General features: G+C 35.9%; 1 protein-coding gene across 4 annotated transcripts in view; it reads left to right on the top strand.

Moving 5' to 3' along the window:
- The window catches only part of DTWD2 (DTW domain containing 2), a 221,146-nt gene that overhangs the window by 98,600 nt on the left and 101,943 nt on the right, over nucleotides 1-20,603 (top strand). For 2 of the 4 annotated variants that reach the window (XR_002085884.2, XR_002085885.2), the window contains exons 5-6: nucleotides 2,783-2,911; nucleotides 8,569-8,789. Coding sequence is in view for 2 of the 4 variants with exons in the window: in XM_019469590.2 (XP_019325135.1) it covers nucleotides 2,783-2,911; nucleotides 8,569-8,739 (300 nt within the window). In the remaining 2 variants the exon portion in view is untranslated. Of the gene's footprint in view, nucleotides 1-2,782; nucleotides 2,912-7,318; nucleotides 7,652-8,568; nucleotides 16,960-20,603 lie in introns of those variants that run through there. The other 2 variants (XM_019469591.2, XM_019469590.2) reach the window with 2 other exon arrangements.

Below are 20,603 nucleotides of genomic sequence, written 5' to 3' on the forward strand. Positions count from 1 at the left end.
CTGCAATGGGCTCTGTGCTAACAGTTCAGAGCCTGGAGCCTGCTTCAGATTCTGTGTCTCTCTCTGCTCCTCCCCTGCTCATGGTCTGTCTCTCTGTCTCTCAAAAATAAAGAATAAAAAAAAGTTAAGGAAAAAAAAAAGGCAAGTCACTTTCTGACAAATTATTATTGTGCCTATGACTTCTCAAGAAGATGGATTGACAGGATTTCTTTTTGTTCCCACTCATCATATCAAATGTGATGAAGGTGATACAGCACATGTGCATAATAGACATTGTGAGAAGATCCCATTAACGTGCTATATAACATGTCTGTTAATCATAGTACAGACTTTAGTTATTTACTCTTAATATATCTGGTTACTGGATAATTCCTGGAGAGATAATTTGTGAAGGACATTTTGAAGTCTTCTAACACTCGATAAATTTCAGATTCTGAATTTTCATGCAGTCATGTGGGCCGTGGTAAGAAGTAAAGCTACTCACTGAAATAAAAAACTTCTTCTTAATTTATTTTTATATTTTTTAATTTCGGTTTTTCCAAACTTATTTTTTAAAAATCAAATTTGTTCCAATAAACAAAAATCACTGTGGATTTTTCATGTTTCCCAACGATTTTGTTGTAATCAGATGTTTATTATAAATTTCTCCAGTGATGGAACTGAATATTGAAAGCAGTAGTTGGCTGTGCTCGGTTTTCTAGTTGACCTGATGACATATCAAAGCAGTTGGTAATTATAGTTAATCAGCATTATGAATTATTCTTACAGTTATTTAATCATGGGCTTTCTTTGATCATTGCAGTTTCTCAACCATTTTTCTCCATCTCTTCCCTCCCTCCGTTTTCCATCTTTTTACGTTGGTAGAAATGCAGAGTGATTTTAACTAAAATGTTATTAAATATGTTTTAAAGAATGTATTCCAAAATTAAACACATTCTGTAGTGAATCTTTTATTATTTACTATGTATGTATGTAAATTTATTTTTTGAGAGAAAGAGAGCATGTGAGCGAGCAGGGCAGGGGAAAGAGAGGAGAACAGAGGATCCATAGTGGGCTCTTCACTGACAGCAGAGAGTCTGATGTGGGGCTCGAATTCATGAACCATGAGATCATGACCTGAGCTGAAGTCGGACACTTCACCACTTAACTGAGTGAAGCACCCAGGTTCCCCTGTAATGAATCTTTTATGATGCCCACTTTACTTCTCTCCCTCTCCCTTCCCTTCCCCTTCTCTTCCTGTCCTCCTTATCTTCCACCTCTGAGGAGAGAAAGGATACAAGTTGTAGAGAATTCTTGGGACAAAATGCATTCAGAGAAACAAGGGAGGAAGAGGACTGAGGGACAAGGGTCCAGAGACGGGGCAGTTTTAATGCTGTAAAGGAATGAGAGACTGTTAGAACTTCAGAGATACCAGAAAATGAGAGACAACACCTGATTTTATTAAGTGACTACGTGGTAAGAGTTGGACACCGCCACCTCATTCCACATGTTTACATATTTAGTGAGTAAAAACTTAAATTCTTATCTACTCACACATCCTTAAGTGTGATTCTTTTCACAGTGTGGGCTAGGAATACGGTTTTATGAGTGTGAGATTACTTGAGTTTCATTTAATTAAAATAGGAATCAAAAGGCCAGAATGTTGACATTTGGTTTTCTATTGCTTTTCCCATTTCTGACTGTCAGTCATCAGGTGTCAGTCACCTATGTGTGTGTGTGTGTGTGGGCACACACATCTCTTTATACACACTCACCCCCATACAGGCATACCCCTGTCAGTCTATATTAAGAAACAATGGAAGACTAAACCATACAATAAAAAACCCAGTTGTCAATTCTCCAAAGTGATTAAATCGTTTTCACTTCTACCACAGTGCATGAGGGTTTCATTTGTTCCATATTCTCCCCATTTGGTGGTGGTAGTCGTTTTGATTTTAACTGTTCTCGCAAGTGTGAAAAGTTATCTCATTGTGATTTTAATTTGCATTTAGTCGTGTTGAGCACTTAAAAAAATTTTTTTTAATGTTAATTTATTATTGAGAGACACAGAGAGAGCATGAGCATGAGAATGGGAGGGGCAGAGAGGGAGACACAGAATCTGAAGTAGGCTCCAGGCTGTGAGCTGTCAGCACCAAGCGAACATGGGGCTTGAATTCATAAACCGTGAGATTATGACCTGAGCTGAAGTCGGCCGCTCAACCGACTGAGCCACCCAGGCGCTCTGTGTTGAGTGCTTTTATATCCTATTTGCCTTTCTTATATTTTCTTTTGTGCAGTGTCTTTGCACTTGTGCCTCCTGGGAAAGGGTTATTAGTCTTTTAATTTATGATTTGTAGTAATTTGCATATATTCTGGTTATATTTTCATTGTGAGATATATGTGTAACTGTCCTCTGAGTATTTAACAATAACTAGAGGATATTATGTATAGAAGATATTAATACATTTAATATTTTTAAACTGGCGATTTTGGAAGGAAGTGAACTAGTATTTAAAACACAGACTTTATAATTTTTTTTAAGTTTATTTATTTATGAGAGAGAGAGACAGCATAAGCAGGGGAGGGGCAGAGAGAGGGGGAGACACAGAATCTGAAGCAGCCTCCAGGCTCTGAGCTGTCAGCACAGAGCCCGATGTGGGGCTTGAACTCTTGAACTGCGAGTCGTGACCCAGGCTGAAGTCGGACGCTCAACCGACTGAGACATCCAGGCACCCCCCACAGACTGTATAATTTTAAATTTAAAACAAAACTTACATTCTGTTTTTCTGTGTTTTGGTTTCAGGTGCAGTTAAAAACTAGTGTTTCTAGTCAGTATGTAATTCGGACACAACCGACTAATAGGTGCCTTTCTACCCTGGAATGTGCAGCTGCTGCTCTTTCCATTTTGGAGAAAAATGATTACATACAGGAGGTATGTCTTTGGAAGGTTATATTGTTTTTGAAAGTAAGCAGTTTGGTTAGATTTTATCTAGAAATTTAGAAACGCATAACCTATGAAATTTGCAGCTCCAGTGTCAAATAGAGTGTATCTGTAATAGAAATTTGTGTACTGTTATAACCTTCTTTCCCCCTCTGGTGTTTTTCTGTGTTAGTTCAGCATCCAGATTGCGTTATTTAAATATTCATTCTAAGCTGTGCAAACAGCATTTATAATAAGCTAAATTGCTTTTAAGTAGCACAACATTAAATACAGTTTTTTTGTTAGATTTTTCTTTTATTATTTTGTATTTCTCTTTTAGGATTTTGTGTTTTCTTGTACACAACTTTTTTTCTTTTTAATTAAAAGAACGTTTTACAGCAACTTTTTTTTTGCATTGGTGCTTTTGAGAATGTACCAACTTTCTGTGTATCTTATTAACTACTTGCTGAGAGCATAAAAAAGACAAGTTTTTGAGAAAAAACACCTGCAGAATATGAAAAGGTTATAACCTGCAATCATCATTTTATTTAATTTCCATGAAAGCCTGATGATTTCATATATAATTAATCATCAGTAAAGAATAACGTTCAATGAGCCCACAAACGTCTCAGTCTTTTGGAGTGTGTAGGAAACTGCACTTAAGGCCAAAGAAGAAAGAATAGCAAAATAAAAAATTGTTAGGGTTTTTTAATCACCGAAGGAAGGTTTTTGATAAATACAACTCAAGAAGATAAGTCGGAGGATAATGAGCGTAACTAAATGGAGTTTTATAACTCTCCCTTCTGACGAGCACACACACACACAGTACTTATTCCTGCCTTCTTTCTCTCTCTCTCATTATACACTATGGTTACTATTATTATAAGAATGTGCCTTACTCATTGAGGAAATTTCATTGATGGATAAAAGCTCAGGTCAGAGTAACTGAATTGGTTACCAAGAAAAAGAACAAAAGACCCCCAGAACACAGAGCGTGAAAGAATGCCAGAAGCAAGCCTTGAATTGCTTTTTCCCTCTTCCCTACCCTAAGCTATGGAAAATGCTCTGCAGAGTTGGAGGCTTTCCTTCTTTTGAAAGAAGTAGGCTTTCTTGAGTAGGTTTTTTTCCTATGTGTATCTGTGTAAGTAGACTTTGTACTGGGTCTAGGCAATTTCTCTTTCACTGTTCTCTCTCCTTTGAGAAAAAAAAAAAATCATGAGGGGCCCTAGATCTTTATTCCAAATGAGCAGAGAGTGTTCCCTGACTTTCTCCCTCCATTGTAACCTTGCCATCTGCTCCCATGTACCTAACCATTGACATAGCGTTTAATACACCTCTATAGTCCTTTCTCTTTTTTGTTTATACCTTCTTGAACACAGATAATATACTGTTTCTAGGTATCTTATTTTATAGCTTATTTTACACTATTGTTTAAACTTGCTTTCTGCACAATAAACTTGCACTATTGTTTGAACTTGCTTTCTGCACAATCTTTGTAGTTTCCTTTTTGTCGATGTAAAACTCTAGATCAGCCGACATCAGACCAAGGACCCATTAAAAGCTCAAATCTTGAGAGGAAAAATGTAATATTCTTTGGCTTTGGATTTGAAACTTTATCCCCTCTCCTTCTCTGGGTTCTGAAAAGAATTGTCTGTGGATTTGTATGTCTTATTTCTACAATTGGTATCAGATCTTTACTTAAGTTCTAAACAAGCTTTAATGTTCTTGGTGGTGGTGGATTTCCTAACATTGTAATACAGTAGGGCTAGGGTTTGGATGGCGATTGTCCTGCTACTGCTCCGCCCTTCCCAATTTCATAAGATACATGATTCTGGTATTAGTCAGTGTACCGTTGCAGCAAGGAAGCTTATCTTATGTTCTGAGTAGAATGTCTGATAACAGGCAAAGTTCAAGATACAGAAGGACAACAGGATCTGTCGTCTCTTCAGCTTTTGTTATTGTTGTCTGTGGATCAAGCTGAATGTGAAATCCCAAAGTCACGGTGAGGTCCTGAAGTTCACATTCTGTTTGCTTTGGTCACCAGGAGTAGTCATACTTTAGTGACCAGGAGTAGAAAAAGGATGTTTGGCAATCATACGTGGGATTTGGAAGGTGCTGATAAGATTATTGGCTGGAGCATGAGCTGAAGAAATGCATAATGGACCATCCCACACTGCTTATTATTCCAGCTGACCAAAAATTAGCTTTCTCGGTGGAGAATCCCAAGTCAAGCCTGTTCACATCTAGCTACAATTTAAACAAAATACCGTTTCATTCCCCTGGGAAATACAATTACCAGCTGTTCTGAACTTAGGTGTTTTCTCTCCTTTCTGGGGAGGAAAGCTATGACACACGTTTTTTTCCTTGATAACCTTTTTTTAAGGGGTCTCCTAAAGAAACACCAATACAGTGGGGGAGAGTGGTAATTCTTCAGCTAGCTTTATTCTATGGAGGTAGGTAGGGCTCCTCAAAATAAAGAGCTTGGCATGGAATAGCCTTCTTAGTCTGCTGATTCATCCTTGTCCTTTATTCCTGAGCAGTTTTTCACACACTCTGAGTAGCACAGTGTGAGCTTTGAAGCAGGTTTGAATTAAACCTTCATCACTTACCATCACCACTTTGTGCCAGTGGGCAGTTCATATAATCTCCTGTGCTTGTTTGCTTATCTATAATACACCAGAAAGAGTTACCTCTTACTTATTGGTGTGAGAATTGGATGGAGTAATTTTTGTTAATCGCCTGACACCAGGCACTCCAGAAGAATTAACCCCTTTGTTCTTTCTTGCCTGCCCCCCCCACCACACCCCTGTTCTTCCCCATAAATTGACAAATTTGAATTAAATTTGACATATTCCCCATAAATTGACAAATTTGAATTGAATTTAAAATTGACAAATTTGAATTAAAGATTGGTGATTTTCATTCAGTTACTATAAAATTTACCAGGGCTTTTCAGACCTTGGAAAGCTCAAGCTTGGGTATTTTTTGAATAATAGAACCGTTTCTGCTTATGAACCTGTATAGCTAGATGTGGTAAAAGCTTTGTGCACAGTCTAAGTGCCAGTAGTTGGTAATCATGGGCTGTTCAGAACTGTCACTTTATACCTGCAGACAAAAGGGTTTAAAAAACACTGATTTTGCCCCAAATAAATTTTTAGAAACAAACTTATTTCTTTGTTCCTCTGAACAAATATATAGCTTCACGTTGCCTCAGATATAATGTTGTTAGTTTATACAGAAGCAGTATCACTTATTATCACGCAGTGTGCTGAACATGTTAAATGCATCCTCTTAGTCCTCTTAGTGTAACCTAATAATGACGTCGTAAGGTTGACAATGTTTTCCTCATTTTATAGATGAAGAAAATGAGGCAAGGAGAGGTTTATGTGGCTTATCCGGGAACACCTAGCTAGCAAGTGATTACGTCAGTCAAGACAGGCCAGATGCAGCTGCAGTAACCTAACACTCCAAAATCAGAATGGCACAACACAACAGTGGTTTGTGCCTCTCTCTCACTGTCTTTGGGAGATTAGCGGGATGACTTGTGCTCGCTGCAGTTGCTTAGGGGCCCAGGCTGATGGAGGCACTGTGTAGATAGGTCATTCTCCTTTCATCAAGGAAAGCATAAAGGGAGGTGGTGAATTGTACGTGCTTTTCGAGCTACTGCCCAGAGGTGACACATGTTATTCGTGCTCGCGTTTCCTTAACCAGAGCAAGTCATAATGGCCATACCTAACATCAAAGGGCGTTTGGAAAATGTAGTCTGACTGTGTAGCAAGAAGGAGCATCAGTCTATTTGTGAACAGATGTATTGACGATCACACAGATGGAGTACGGGTCTAATCCAGATCTGTCTCCAAAAATGATTCTCTTAATTACCTCAGAGAATTGGTAGAGTCTTATCTTCAGGAGATAAAAGTTGGAGGCCCTTAACAATAGGAATATTAGCATTCTGTCCATTAAGAATCTAACGAATGTCTTAAATAGCAATAGAACCTTCCTTCAGTTGTCTCCATCTGTATAATGTCCTAGGTATGTTTTCTAGGGATGATGTTTCAGAATCCAGTCAGTCCACTGTGTTTACTCAGGAAGGAAATATATAGTCATTTCCACATTCCCTCTCTTATTTGAAGAAATGAAGACATTAAAGGAAATTATGATAACATACAGATGGGGCTTTCCAAGATAATGTCCTGCAGAACTTTTCCACGATGTTTATCTCTTACCTATTGGGGTATGTCAGTTTGATTGCACGTAACAGAGCCTTTATTGTGGGGATTGAACCATGTATATAGAGGCTTCTTTTTCTCCTGTAAATAAGTAATGTGAGGTGAGCAGTCCAGGGCTGGGGATTTCTTCTCTCTTTCTGCCCATCATCATATGTATTTGACTTTAATCTTTGTCTTTATTGCATTGTAGTCACATGATGGTTATCCCACCTCTAACAGTCCTGTTCCAGGCAAGAAGAAAGCACAAAAGCCCCTGCCTGCTGAGTCTGTCCCATTTTAAAGAGTGTTTCTGGAAGTCCCACCCAAGGACCTCAACTTACCTTTCCTTATATGGACTGTGTCATTAGCCAGTTAGTATTACTAGCTGGATACATTGGCACCTTGAATGACATTTGGAATGATAAAAAGAATGAGTGTGGAGAAGCAACCACCAGTGACTGCCACGATGTCTGAGTTCATTGTAAAATTAAAACCTTTAAGTTCTTTGCTGCCACTTACCTTGTATGTGAAAGGGAATAGATTTTCACATAGACATTGTAACATTTTTGCAATTAAATCTATCAGTTTTTTTCATTGTTCCTTTTATTTCTAAAAAACAAACAAACAAACAAACAAAACAGTTTCCTTAGTCATGTTTGCTATTGTTGTTTGGAAGATTTAAATCAGGGGTCTCAGGCCCCAGGAAAGCATCTGACTCAGAATGTTTTAAATGCATGACATAGTGGGTTTTTTGTTGTTGTTGTTGTGTGTGTGTGTTTTTTTAAAAAATTATTTTTATTTTTGACCTTGAAAAACTTTAGGTAGGGCATTTGCTCTAGTTGTTTTTTAACTTCTACCATATTTGTTATCGTATGGGTCCACCCGGCTTAAATGTTTATGTTATATGGCTGGCTCTGTAGGTATTTGAATGTAGACAAGTACAGATACAGTCAGAAAAACCCCAGGTTTGGGTATCTAACTTGTGTGTAGTCCTTGGACCATTGTAAGAGAATTCGTAAACCTGTTAACCTTCATCTGATTGTTACAGGTAACAGGAAGCTTGCATCAGTCTGTGATTGAAACCACATTAACTAATTTGTGTCTAAAGGTCTCTTTTACTCTATTTGTTACAGATTTAAATGTTATAATGGCAACAGTTTCTTGAGGTGTTTGAATGTATTAATGTATAAATGTAGATTTGGACTTTAGTATCTGTATGGGAAATTAACTATTTGTGTCTTTTTACCGGAACTCCTTAGCAGTATGTAAGGTATGAGTTAAAAGAAATTGTATATTTGGATGTCATATATTTATATTTAGTAGAGTGCCTGTTACTTTTCATGGTTAAAAGCCAATAATAATAAAAATAAACATAATAATCCCTGTTTCTGAAGAAAAAGTTAAATAGAATATGATGATTTGTTACAGACCCTATTTCAGTATCTTTTTTTATCTTCACAGACTTTGCTTCGCCCTCTTCAAGCTTTGTGCTCTTTCCAGCTGCAGCATGGTGCTCAAATTCGCCTCAGCAAGGAACACCTTCTGAAAAATGGATTATATCCTAAGCCAATGCCAAAGAACAAACGCAAGCTCAGGAAAATGGAACTGTTAATGAACAGTGTTAAAATTTAGTACTGTTGTTCCATGGTGCTAGTTATGGTGTCTTCCGCTGATAAAACCAGGTGAAGTTTTCAGAAAATTTAAGTCTGTGGGTTTTTGACTGTCTAGAGTGAGAGTTGCATGCTCAACTTGCCCAGCAGAAGGAAGTCAACCAAATAGCCATAAAAAAGCAAACAAAAAAAAATTTCGCGGACCCAGTAAAAACCAAGGTTTCATACTGAGTTTGTTTAAAAAAAAAAAAAATGTGCCTCTAATACATTTTTCCAGATCCATAGTTTGGAATGTGTTTGAAATTAGTTGTTGAGTGAGGTTAGAAGGTTTTTTTGTTTTTTTTTGTTTTTTGTTTTTTTATGTAAAATGGAAAGAAATTATTGTACCTGATTGGGACAGTATTGTTTTCATGAATGTTAATAGATAATTAGGTGTATATAATAGAGGATACTTATGTCAATATGCAATATTGTACATAAACTTTATAGTTTGAAGTAATAATGATCACCAAGTAGTTTAGATTGAATTTATTTTTTTTATAGAATAATATAGCAGATTAAGGGAACTAAATAAATTACTTAGGTACTAAACTTGAACTCAGCTATTATGATTTAAGTGTTACTATTAATTGCCCCAGTTTTGTTGTATTTGGGTATACTTGGAACGTAAGATTATATTAGTTTCAGGTGTTCACCATAATGATTTGATATTTATATACATTGCAAAAATAATCATTGTATGATAAGTCTACCTAACATCCCTCATACGTACTTAAAAGATTTTTTCTTCTGATAAGAACTTTTAAGATAAACTTTCTTAGCAACTTTCTAATATATGGTATTTGTAATTTTGCAGAATTATTAACTACAGTCACCATGCTTTATAGTACATCTTCATGAGGTATTTATTTTATAACTGGAAGTTTGTTCCTTTTGACCCCATTCACCCATTTTGCCCACCCCACAGCCACCAGCCTGTTCTCTGTATCTGTGAGCTTGTGGTTTTTTTTTTTTTTTCCTTTCCTTTTCTTTTTTTTAAGATTCCACATAAGTGATATCAAATGATAATTACCTTTCTCTGTGTGACTTATTTCACTTACCATTATGCCCTCCAGGTCCATCCCTGTTGTTGCAAATAGCAAGATTTCATTCTTTTTTATGGCTGAATGATATTCCACTGTCTATATACACACCACATTTTCTTTATTCATCCGTCGATGTCTATTTAGGTTATTTCCATGTCTTAGCTATTGTAGATAATGCTGCAGTTAACACAGGTGCGTCTTTTGAAGTTAGTCTTTTTGTTTTCTTTGGATAAATATTCAGAAATGGAATTACTGGATCTTAATGGTATTCTATTTTTTACTTTTTGAGGAACCTCTATACCTTTTTTCATTGTGGCTGCACCAATTTACATTCCCACCAACAATGCATGATAGTTCCCTTTTCTCCATATCTGTGTCCCTTTTTATTTCTTGTCTTTTTCATTATAGCCGTTCAAACAGGTGTGAAGAGGCAGTTCTTTGGGGTTTTGATTTGCATTTCCTAATGATGAATGATATTGAGCATCTTCTCATATGCCTGATGGCCCATCTGTATGTCTTCTTTAGAAAAGAGTCTGTTCACTTCCTCTGCCCATTTTTTTTGCCCCCTTTTTATTCAAATTTTGTGTGTGTGTGTGTGTGTGTGTGTGTGTGTGTGTGTGTTTGCTGTTGAATTGTAGGAGTCCTTTATTTTTGTTATTAACTTCTTATCAATATCTGACATACAAATATTTTCTCACATCCTGGGGGTTGCCTTTTTCACTTTATTGATGCTTTTTTTTTGTTGTGCAGAAACTTTTTAGTTTGATGTGGCCTCACTTGTTTAGTTTTGCTTTTTTTGTATTTGCCTTTGGTGCCTGATTTAAAAAATCATTGCCAAGGCTGATGTCAAGGAGCTTACCACCTTTGTTTTCTTTCTAGTTTTATGGATTTCACATTTTACACTCGTCTTTAATCCATGTTGAATTAATTTTGTGAGTGGCATAAGATAGCAGTCCGGTTTCATTCTTTTGCGTGTGGCTCTTCAGTTTTCCCAACATCATTTATTGAAGACTGTCCTTTTGCCATTAAATGTTCTTGCCTCCTTTGTTATAGATTAATTGAGCATACATGTGTGGGTTTATTTCTGGACTCTATTCTGTTTGATGGATCTCTGTGTCTTTTTTTTTCATGCCAATACCATACTATTTTGATAACTATAGCTTTGTAGTACAGTTTGAAATCAGGGAGTATGATGCTTCCCCCTTTGTTTTTCTTTCTCAGGATTGCTTTGGCTTTTGGGGTCTTTTGTGGCTCCTTACGAACTTCAGGATTGTTTGTTCTATATCTTTGAAAAATGCCTCTGGAATTTTAATATGGATTGCAATGAATCTGTAGATTGCTTTGTGTAGTAGCCCTAATTTTGAAAAAGGTGCATGGAATTTTGACACAGCACACATTTTTATTTTATTCATCAAGAAGGCTTATTGAGTGTGATAAACTAGTCATATGGAAACAACTGAAATAGAATATAACTATAATTTCAACAACATATTTCTCTAACTGGGGCTATTTAAATATTTTTTCGTGAACAAAAACTTTCAATTTCAGAGAGCAAATTTTCCCCAACCTTTTGGGAAAAATATTTACTGACATTTTATATACTAGTAGAGACATGTATGTAATATATATTTGTATCTAACTTAAATCTACTGCAGTCGTATACCCATATTGGCAAGGAGAGGGGACTTTGTTTTCTTTATTTATGACTTCTAGAGTTTTTTGAATCCAGTATCAAGTTGTAAGGAAAAACTAAATGTGCGACCTAAAAGTAGTCTTGTTATAAATACATGTGCATGTATATGAATGGTTATTTCTGACCATTTTCATTCTTATTTATTTATTTTTATTGTTGGCCTAGATTAAGCCCTTCTTAAAAGCTTTAATGCTAGTCAGAATGATAGTAAATGTTTGGGGAAACTATGTAGAAAATATTTTAAAATATTAAACAAAAGTTAGATTTCTATCCTGTATTATTGACTTTTTAAAAAATTAAAACACAGTTTGGCTCATTTAAAAAAATGTTTATTTATTTTGAGAGAGTGGGGGAGGGGCAGAGGGAGGTGGAGAAAGAGAATCCTCAGCAGGCTCCATCCACGATAAGCTCGATGTGGAACTTGATCTCACGACTTAGATCATGACCTAAGCCAAAATCAAGACTTGGTTGCTTAACCAACTGAGCTACCCACTACTATCAAATGACTATCTAGGTATAATAGAAAAGAAATAGAAATAATAATGTATAATGGTCTCCTAACAAATGGGTTAAAATAGTCTTACAGTAATTGTTTTCAGATTAAAATTAAATTTTGCAAATTTCTTTTATCCACTATTATTGCCTTTAAAAAAAAGATATTCCAGTATATGACCCATATAAGTCTTTAAATTGTATTTTAATTTATATTGATTTTTAGAATAATTACTACCTTTATCTTTTAACTACAGAATTAGGGTAATTTTTGAACACTTACAAAAGCTTAAAATTTAGTATTTTTGGAAATGTATAAGCATTTTTAAAATAAGTTTATATAGTTTTCCAAATTATTTTACTGACTTCTTAAATTACTTAATTAATTTTTTATTTCTTACTGATCTCCTGACAAGATTATTTCATTTACTCCTCTCTGGTATTCATTGCTTCTTTAGTCACTTGCTCTCATCAGGCAGTTTTAGATAACATTTAAAACCATTGGAGTGCCCCGGTAGCTCAGTCGGTTGAGTGTCCCAACTTCAGCTCAGGTCACGATCTCACAGTTGGTGAGTTCGAGCCCCATATCAGTCCCATTGCTGTCAGCTTGCACTCTCTTTCTCTCTCAAAAATAAATAAAACATTAAAAAAACAACTATCACTAGTAGGTTTAGTTATTAAAAATACTTATAATGTGTAGTATTATGTGAAGATTTTAACTGAAAATTTAACCTGGCTTTTAAAAGTTGTTACTTTTTTGGGGGCACTTGGGTGGCTCAGTCAGTTGAGTGTAGGCTCCTCATTTTGGCTCAGATCATGATCTCGTGGTTGGTGAGACTGAGTCCCACGCAGGGCTCTGCACTGCAGTGCAGACTCCACTTTGGATTCTCTCTCTCCCTCTCTCTCTGCCTGTTCCTCAGCTCGTGCATATGTGCTCTCAAAATAAATAAGCATTTAAAAAATAAAAAAATAAATAAAAGTTACTTTTTTATTGTGTTAGTTGGCTTTTAAGTTCAGATGCTTTTTATTTGTTTGATTTGCCTGGACTAGTTCCATTTTTTGGGGGATTTATAGCTGATAGTAGTCTTTACATACAAACTTGAACTACACTTTGATGTTGGGTAGATTGTTTTGTGAATTGTTACTTGAACCACGTAATTTAGAATGTAGTATTTCTTTATACACAAGGTGATTGATTATGCATTTAACACAGTACGTTGTTGAAAATCACCATATAATGAGTGGTGTTATTTTCATTTTCTTGTACTTGAGTATGAAGGGTTGAGAGCTATACTGAATGAAGCAAGTCACAGTACTTGGCAGATTTCCCTAGGTTAGCTTGCAAGATTTCTCAGGTGAAAACACGAGAGTTATATTAAAAATTATGTTCTGGGGTGTCTGGGTGGCTCAGTCGGTTAGTGTCAATCTGTTAGTGTTAGTGTTAGTGTTAGTTTGGTGTCAGTCGGGGCGTCCCGCTTCGGCTCAGGTCATGATCTCAAGGTTTGTGGGTTTGAACCACGCATTGGGCTCTGTGCTGACAGCTCAGAGCCTGGAGCCTGCTTCCGATCCTGTGTCTCCCTCTCTCTCTCTGCCTTTCCTCTGTTCACGCTCTGCCTCTCTCTGTATTTCAGAAATGAATAAACATTAAAAAAAAAAAAAAAAAGAAAGAAAAATTATGTTCCCCCTATTTTAAGACTTCAAACCCAACTTTCTTTAGCCGTGACTACTGTAGCCTTAGATTTTAGAAGGAGCAAGCTCTTCACTACCACCTTAATGAGTTATATAGAAGAGTACTTCTTCATAACTTCTTCAGTTTCTTCATCACATATTCCCACTTGCCCTAAATTGGCTATTTAAAAAATGTGATTGTGTTATTAAAGAATCCTTTCCATTGAATATTGATGAATTTCAGGAAAGTAAATTGTTGACCCTTGGATACAGTTGTCATTGGTATAGAAGTAAATGTTGATGCCCTAAGTAAAAAAACTAGATTTGACTAGGTGAACTCAAAAGTTTTATCTAATGGGCCTTTTATTATGTAGATTTAGTCCTTAAAGATAAGTGTGAGTGGATTTTTTTATAGGTAAATAATACTATGGTTTAGATGTAATGAAACTTTGCATTTAATTGTGTCCCATAGCATAGAATGAATCACAACCTCTTAACATTTTTCAATCAAATTTTTATTTACTGGATTTGCTTAATATATTCTCTTTCCTTTTTCTTTTTTTTTTTTTTTTAGCTTTATTAAGGAATCATTGACAAATAAAATTGTGAGGTGTTTAAAATGTACAACATGATGATACGATATACATATTCATTGTAAAAGGAGTCTCTCCATCAAGTTAACACATCCATCACCTCACATAGAAATGTTTTCTCGTGTGTGTGATAACATTTAAGTTCTACTGTTGTGGCAGATTTCAGTTATACGGTCCAGTGTTATCGACTACAGCTGCCATGTTCCCCCTCCTTTCTCCTCATACTTTCTTCTTCCCAGATTCCTCCTCTCCCTTCTCCTCACTCTCCCTGTCCTCTTTCCTTTTCTAGTATCCTTATCCTGTCTACTGTTGTGTTTTTTTTAAATGTGTACAAATTATTTGTGTATCCTTGCATAAGTGGTTTTTTTAAAAAGATCATGTAGTAGTCTTCACAGCTTACAATTTTATTTTTGAAATTTGTGCAGAAAATCAGGCACTTACTCTGTGCTGCTGACTTGTCTCCCTTACTCTACTCTACTCCCTTACTCCCTTACTCTCCCTTTCTCTACACTAGAGAAACATGTAATCACTTACTAGTCTTCAATAATTGTTCACGTGAATCAACAACATAAGAATTTTTTAAAGAAACTTTTTAATGTAAGAATTTTTAAAAAACCGAGGTAGGTAGCCTTTGAATAAGAAATTATAGTTTACTCTTATTTAAAGGTATGTTAAGAAATGAAAACATTCTTCTTCATTCCCTTATTTTAATTGAAGTATAATTGACATAAAACATTAATTAGTTTCACGTGTTTTTAGTGATTTGAGTGATATTTGTATACACCATGAGATGATCACAGTAAGCCTAGTTATCATTTGTTATCGTATGAAATTATAAACTTTTTTTCTTGTGATGAGAACTTTACGATATACTCTCTTGATAACATTCAAATATGCAATACAGTATTGACTATAGTCACTATGCTGTACATTACATTCCCATGACTTACTTATTTTATAACTGGAAGTTTGTATCTCTTGAACACAGCTACCCATTTTGCCTACTTCCCAAGCCCCCTCTCCTCTGGCAACCACCATTCTTTTCTCTTTGTGTTTTGTTTTGTTTGCTTTTTAGATTCCATAGGTAAGTGATATCATATGGTATTTGTCTTTTGTTGTTTGGCTTATTTCATTTAGTATATCTTCAAGGTCCATTTATGTTGTTGTTGCAAATGGCAACAGTTCATTCTTTTTTATGACTTAAGTAGTACTCCATTATATAATTCCACATCTTCTTTATCCATTCATCCATTGATGGACCCTTGGGCTGCTTCTGTAATTTGGCTATTGCAAATAATGCTGCAGTGAACATAGGGGTGCATGTATCTTTTCAAATTAGTGTTGTTGCTTTCTGCAGTTAAATACCCAGAACTGGAATTTCTGGATTGTATGGTAGTTCGACTTTTAATTTTTTAAAGAAACCTTGAAACATTTTTAAAAGTATGTCTGCCTCAGGATTTTTGTCATTACCCCATACTCCTCACTGATTTTGCATACTAATAGCATTTAGTCATCTCTCTCCACATATGTTATTTACAAGGTGAAAAATCGCTTATTACATTTTTTATATGTAATTTTATGGGAAACATTAGTTGATATGAAAATGGCAATAATTTACAATATGGTCATCAGATTTTATAAACATAACTGCCTATCATTTTGTATTTATTAAATAGTTTTACTTCTAAAGTTGCCTTTTCTTAATAAAATCAGTGAAGAAATTTTTAAAATGTACATGAAAAACCTGGATCTAAAATGTAAGCTTACCTTTTTCCTGTTTCTGGAATATCTGATATTATGGAAATGAAAGAAATGTTTTAACAGCATATTTTAATACTTATTTTGTTAGTAACTCTCAGAACTCTCATACGTTCAAATTCTTTGTGGCAAATTCCATGCGGCAGGTACTTTCACCTGTGACATATATAGTCTCATATAAAAGAAAAATATCCATTTAATGAATAAGGTAAAAGTAAAGATTAGTTGAAATAAGGAATGTTTTTAAGGTAAAATGCATTAACAAATTGATTGTTCCTTTAATTTGTGAAGTGTTTATTCAGTAACTTAAAGTAGGAAAAATGGTTTATGATGTCACTTTGATTTTTCATTTGTGCTAATTGATTTTATTATTTTTAAGAGTATTAGTACTTATTTTAGCTTGAGAGTTTGTTAATGTCTTTACTCTTGGTACATGATAATAGTGTTTATTTAGAACTAGACATGTGTGATTTATAATACCTAATATTCACTTAATTATTAATGCAATGTTAAATTTAATTTCCACTTTAAAAGAAATAGTTAAGTTCCTAATGACTCAATAGTTGTTTTGCATAATGGCTTTACTATTTTTTGTTGATAGCAAACATTATTTGAAATGTTTTTGAAAATATAATTGCTATGTTTTATTTTCTTGGTGATCCTCAATAACATCATTATTAAAATATCATAAATATTTAATTTGAAATGTATGAATTATTCCTAGCATTAAAGAACAGGGTCTGTTGGGTAATACATCTCTGCATGCACCTACCATTATTTTGAATAATGGACGTGATGATATTAGTAGCAAAATAGGCTTGGGCATCCATAAGAGGTTTTAATAGTATATAGTAAAAGTATCTGTAATCTGTGTCTTTTATGTGTATTTGTAGATCTTTGTTTACTTCTTATTTCTCACTAATCAGTCCAATAAACTATTTATTTGGTAGATATTTTTGTTTAGCTTTTACTCTGTGTCAGGCACTGTGTTGGGTGCTAGAGTGATGTGGATGACAGAGTCCCTGTGTCTGAGAAGTTGAAGTTGTGGCTGTTGGAGACATATCATGATAACATAATTTTAGATATTGATAACTGCTATGGAAGAGCATCCTAGAATAGAGTATGATGAGACTTTAGTCACAGTTGGGGAAGGCCTTGCTAGAGGAAATGAAATTCAGGTCTGTGCTAAATGATGAGAAGGAAGCAGCACATAAATAATTCTTCAGGTAGCTTTTTTTTTTTTTTTAAATTAATTCCAGTATCATTAGCATACAGTGTTATATTGGTTTCAAGTCTATAATTTAGTGATTCAACAATTCTATACATTACTCAGTGCTCAGCAGGGTAAGTGTACTCTTAATCCCAATCACCTATTTTACCCATCCCTTCACCCACCTCCCCTCTGGTAATCATCTGTTTGTTCTCTGTAGTTAAGAATCTGTTTTTTGGCTTGTTTCTTTTTTGTTTGTTTTGTTTCTTAAATTTCAGATATGAGTGAAATCATATGATATTTGTTTTTTTCTGACTGACTTATTTTACTTAGCATTATACTCTTTAGCTCCATCCATGTTGTTGCACATGGCAAGATTTCATTCTTTTTTATGGCTGAATAATATTCCATACACACACACACACACACACACACACACACACGCGCGCGCGCGCACGCACCACCTCTTCTTTATTCATCATTCGATGGGCACTTGGACTGCTTCCATAATTTGGGTATTGTAAATAATGCTGCAGTAAACATAATGGTGCATATATCTTTTCGAATTAGTGTTTTCTTATTCTTTGGTTATATACCAAAGAATGATGGTATGATTACTGGATCATAGATAGTTCTGTTTTTAACTTTTTGAGGAATCTTCACACTGTTTTCTCCAGTGACTGCATCAGTTTCTGTTCCCACCAGGAGTGCATGAGTGTTCCTTTTTCTCTACATCCTCACGAACACCTGTTGATTCTTGTGTGTTTTTTAAATGTTTTATTTAAGAGACAGAGAGAGAGAGAGAGCATGCGCACATGCATGAGTAGGGGAGGGAGAGAGGGAGAGAGAGGAGAGAGAGGGGAAGGAGGGACAGGGAGAGAGAGAGAGAGACAGAGGGAGGGAGGGAGGGAGAGAGAAAGAATGAATCCTAAGGAGGTTCTGTCATTTCAGGGTAGAGCCAAATGTGAGGCTCGATTTCATCAACAGTGAGATCGTGACCTGAGCTGAAATCAAGAGTCAGACACTTAACCAACTGAGCCACATAGACACTCCAGACTCTTGAGTTTTTGACTTTAGCCATTCTGACAGGTGTGAGGTGATATCTCATTATGGTTTTCACTTGCCTTTCTTTGATGATGAGTGATTTTGAGCATCTTTTTGTGTGACTGTTGACCATATAGATATCTTCTTTGGATAAATGTCTGTTCCTATCTTCCACCCATTTTTTAATTGGATTATTTCTTGGTGTTGAGTTGTATAAATTCTTTATATATTTTGGATACTAACCTCCTAAGGGATTTTTTAAAAAGGCATTATTTTTTTAAAAGAAATCTCTACACCCAATGTGGTGGGGCTTGAACTCACAACCCCGAGATCAAGAGTTGTGTGCTTTACCAACTGAGCCAGCCAGGCACCCAAGGAATTTTTCAGAAAACTAATAGTTCATAGGGATTAAAGGAGAAGAATTTTTAAAGACATATGGGTTATTAACGACAGCTATCTTGGTAGACTGGTAGACTTGTTTGAAGGAAAAAGACAATTTTTATCTAATTGCATTTTTTATAGTGAGGAAAGTGGCAAAGTTCTCAAGGAGGCATGAAGAGGGATACTGAGATGTATGTATGGAGAGAGAAGACATGAAATATTTATCTAGAGAGTGGATTTACCAGAGGAGGCAGTAGGATTGTTTGGCATTGTGGTGTGCCCCTTTCAGATACGTGAGTATGAATTTGAAGTAGATCTGGTCACGATGGTTATGTGATTTATGTATGTGTGCACGTGCCGTGTTCTGCTGTGGTATGTAGTTCCCGAGTAAGCACCCCATTGGATTGGGGTGTTGTTAGATAAGCACAGGGGAAGGAGAGAAAGTAAGGTAGTGTGTCAAAATGCTAGACCATAGATTCTAGGCTGGATAAGGAAGGAAGAAGAACATCTGGACCATGGATACTGAAACACTGGTGTGGTCATTGATTGGAGGTCTTAATGAGGTAAAGAATCAAGAAGCTATAGAATTGGATGGAAAACTTTTCGGATATGGACGTCTCCAAGGATAAAACTAGTGGTGGAATGTAGGTATTGAATTCATCAATGAGTGAGGGGAAGCGAGTGGAGGTTAATAGATGATGTCAATGAGGAAGCTAAGAGGTAATAAAGTCAAATAATACATTGCAGATGGGTAGAGGTTTTTAATGAAAAAGGAGGAGGGAGCAAGAGAGTTGGATGGAAAGTGACAGTGGCCATCAAAGAGGAAACTGTGACAGGAAAAGCAGCCTCCCCTTGAGAGGGCTACCATTGAAGCAGTGTCCCAAAGGGACAGCAGGTTGTAGTTATGGTGAGGGAAACCTTCAGAAGGTGGGAGAGTTAATGGATAATTGGGTTGATCATCTAATTTATTATATAAATGAAGATCATTCCATCTGTTGGACGGGATACTGGAAAAACAGTAAAGAGACACAGTAATGTGCAAAGTGTAACACAGTCACCCTGTTGATGACTGACCATGAATTTTAAAAGATAGAGTGCAAGGGTTTGTTCATTGTGTGTGTGTGTGCTTTCCTCACTGCCAAGCAATTAAGTCAGTTCTCTGTGGACACTGATCTGGTGTTCCACCAAATTTAACTCAGTTTTGATACTACCTGGAGTTGGTGTAACGTGATCCCACACATTAAGGTCTCAGTCCTACAGGACCTCCGCCTGTACCCGCTGCCTCAGACACCAATCTCAAGTCCAAGTTGCCACCTGTGCTTCTGACCAACCAGCTGTAGATTGGAATTTCCAACGATCCTTTCCTTAGGTTTGATTCATTTCCTAGAGCTGCTCACAGAACTCAGAGAAACATTTTACTTACTAGATTACCACCTAGATGGAAGAGATGCCTAGGGCAGGGTATGTGACAAAAGGCTTGAAGCTTCCTTACTCTCTGAGTGCACCACTCTCCCTGTATCTCCAAACTTGGGAGCTCTCTGAACCCTGTCCTTTTGGATTTTTATGGTGACTTCATTACATAGGTATGATTGATTAATTCAGTGGCGATTGGTTATTGATGTAACTTCCATCCCTTCTCCCTTCTCTGGTCTTTCTCTTTCTGGCTTATTTCACATAACCTAATGTTCTCTGGGTTTATTCATGTTGTTTGTAAATGGCAGGATTTCCTTTTTTATGACTAAGTTATATTTCATTGCAGGTATGTATATGTATACATACACATAAGGACACATGTACACGTATGGACACATGTATATGTATACATACACACACATACCACATTTGCTTTATCTAGGTTGTTTCCATATCTTGGCTGTTGTGAATAATGCTGCAGTGACATGGGGTGCAGCTATCTCTTTGACATTCCAATTTTAATTCTTTGGATATATACGCAGGAGTGGG

The sequence above is a fragment of the Panthera pardus genome, unplaced genomic scaffold (assembly GCF_024362965.1).
Source record: "Panthera pardus isolate Hobbes unplaced genomic scaffold, ASM2436296v1 HiC_scaffold_2, whole genome shotgun sequence".
Lineage (NCBI taxonomy): Eukaryota > Metazoa > Chordata > Mammalia > Carnivora > Felidae > Panthera > Panthera pardus.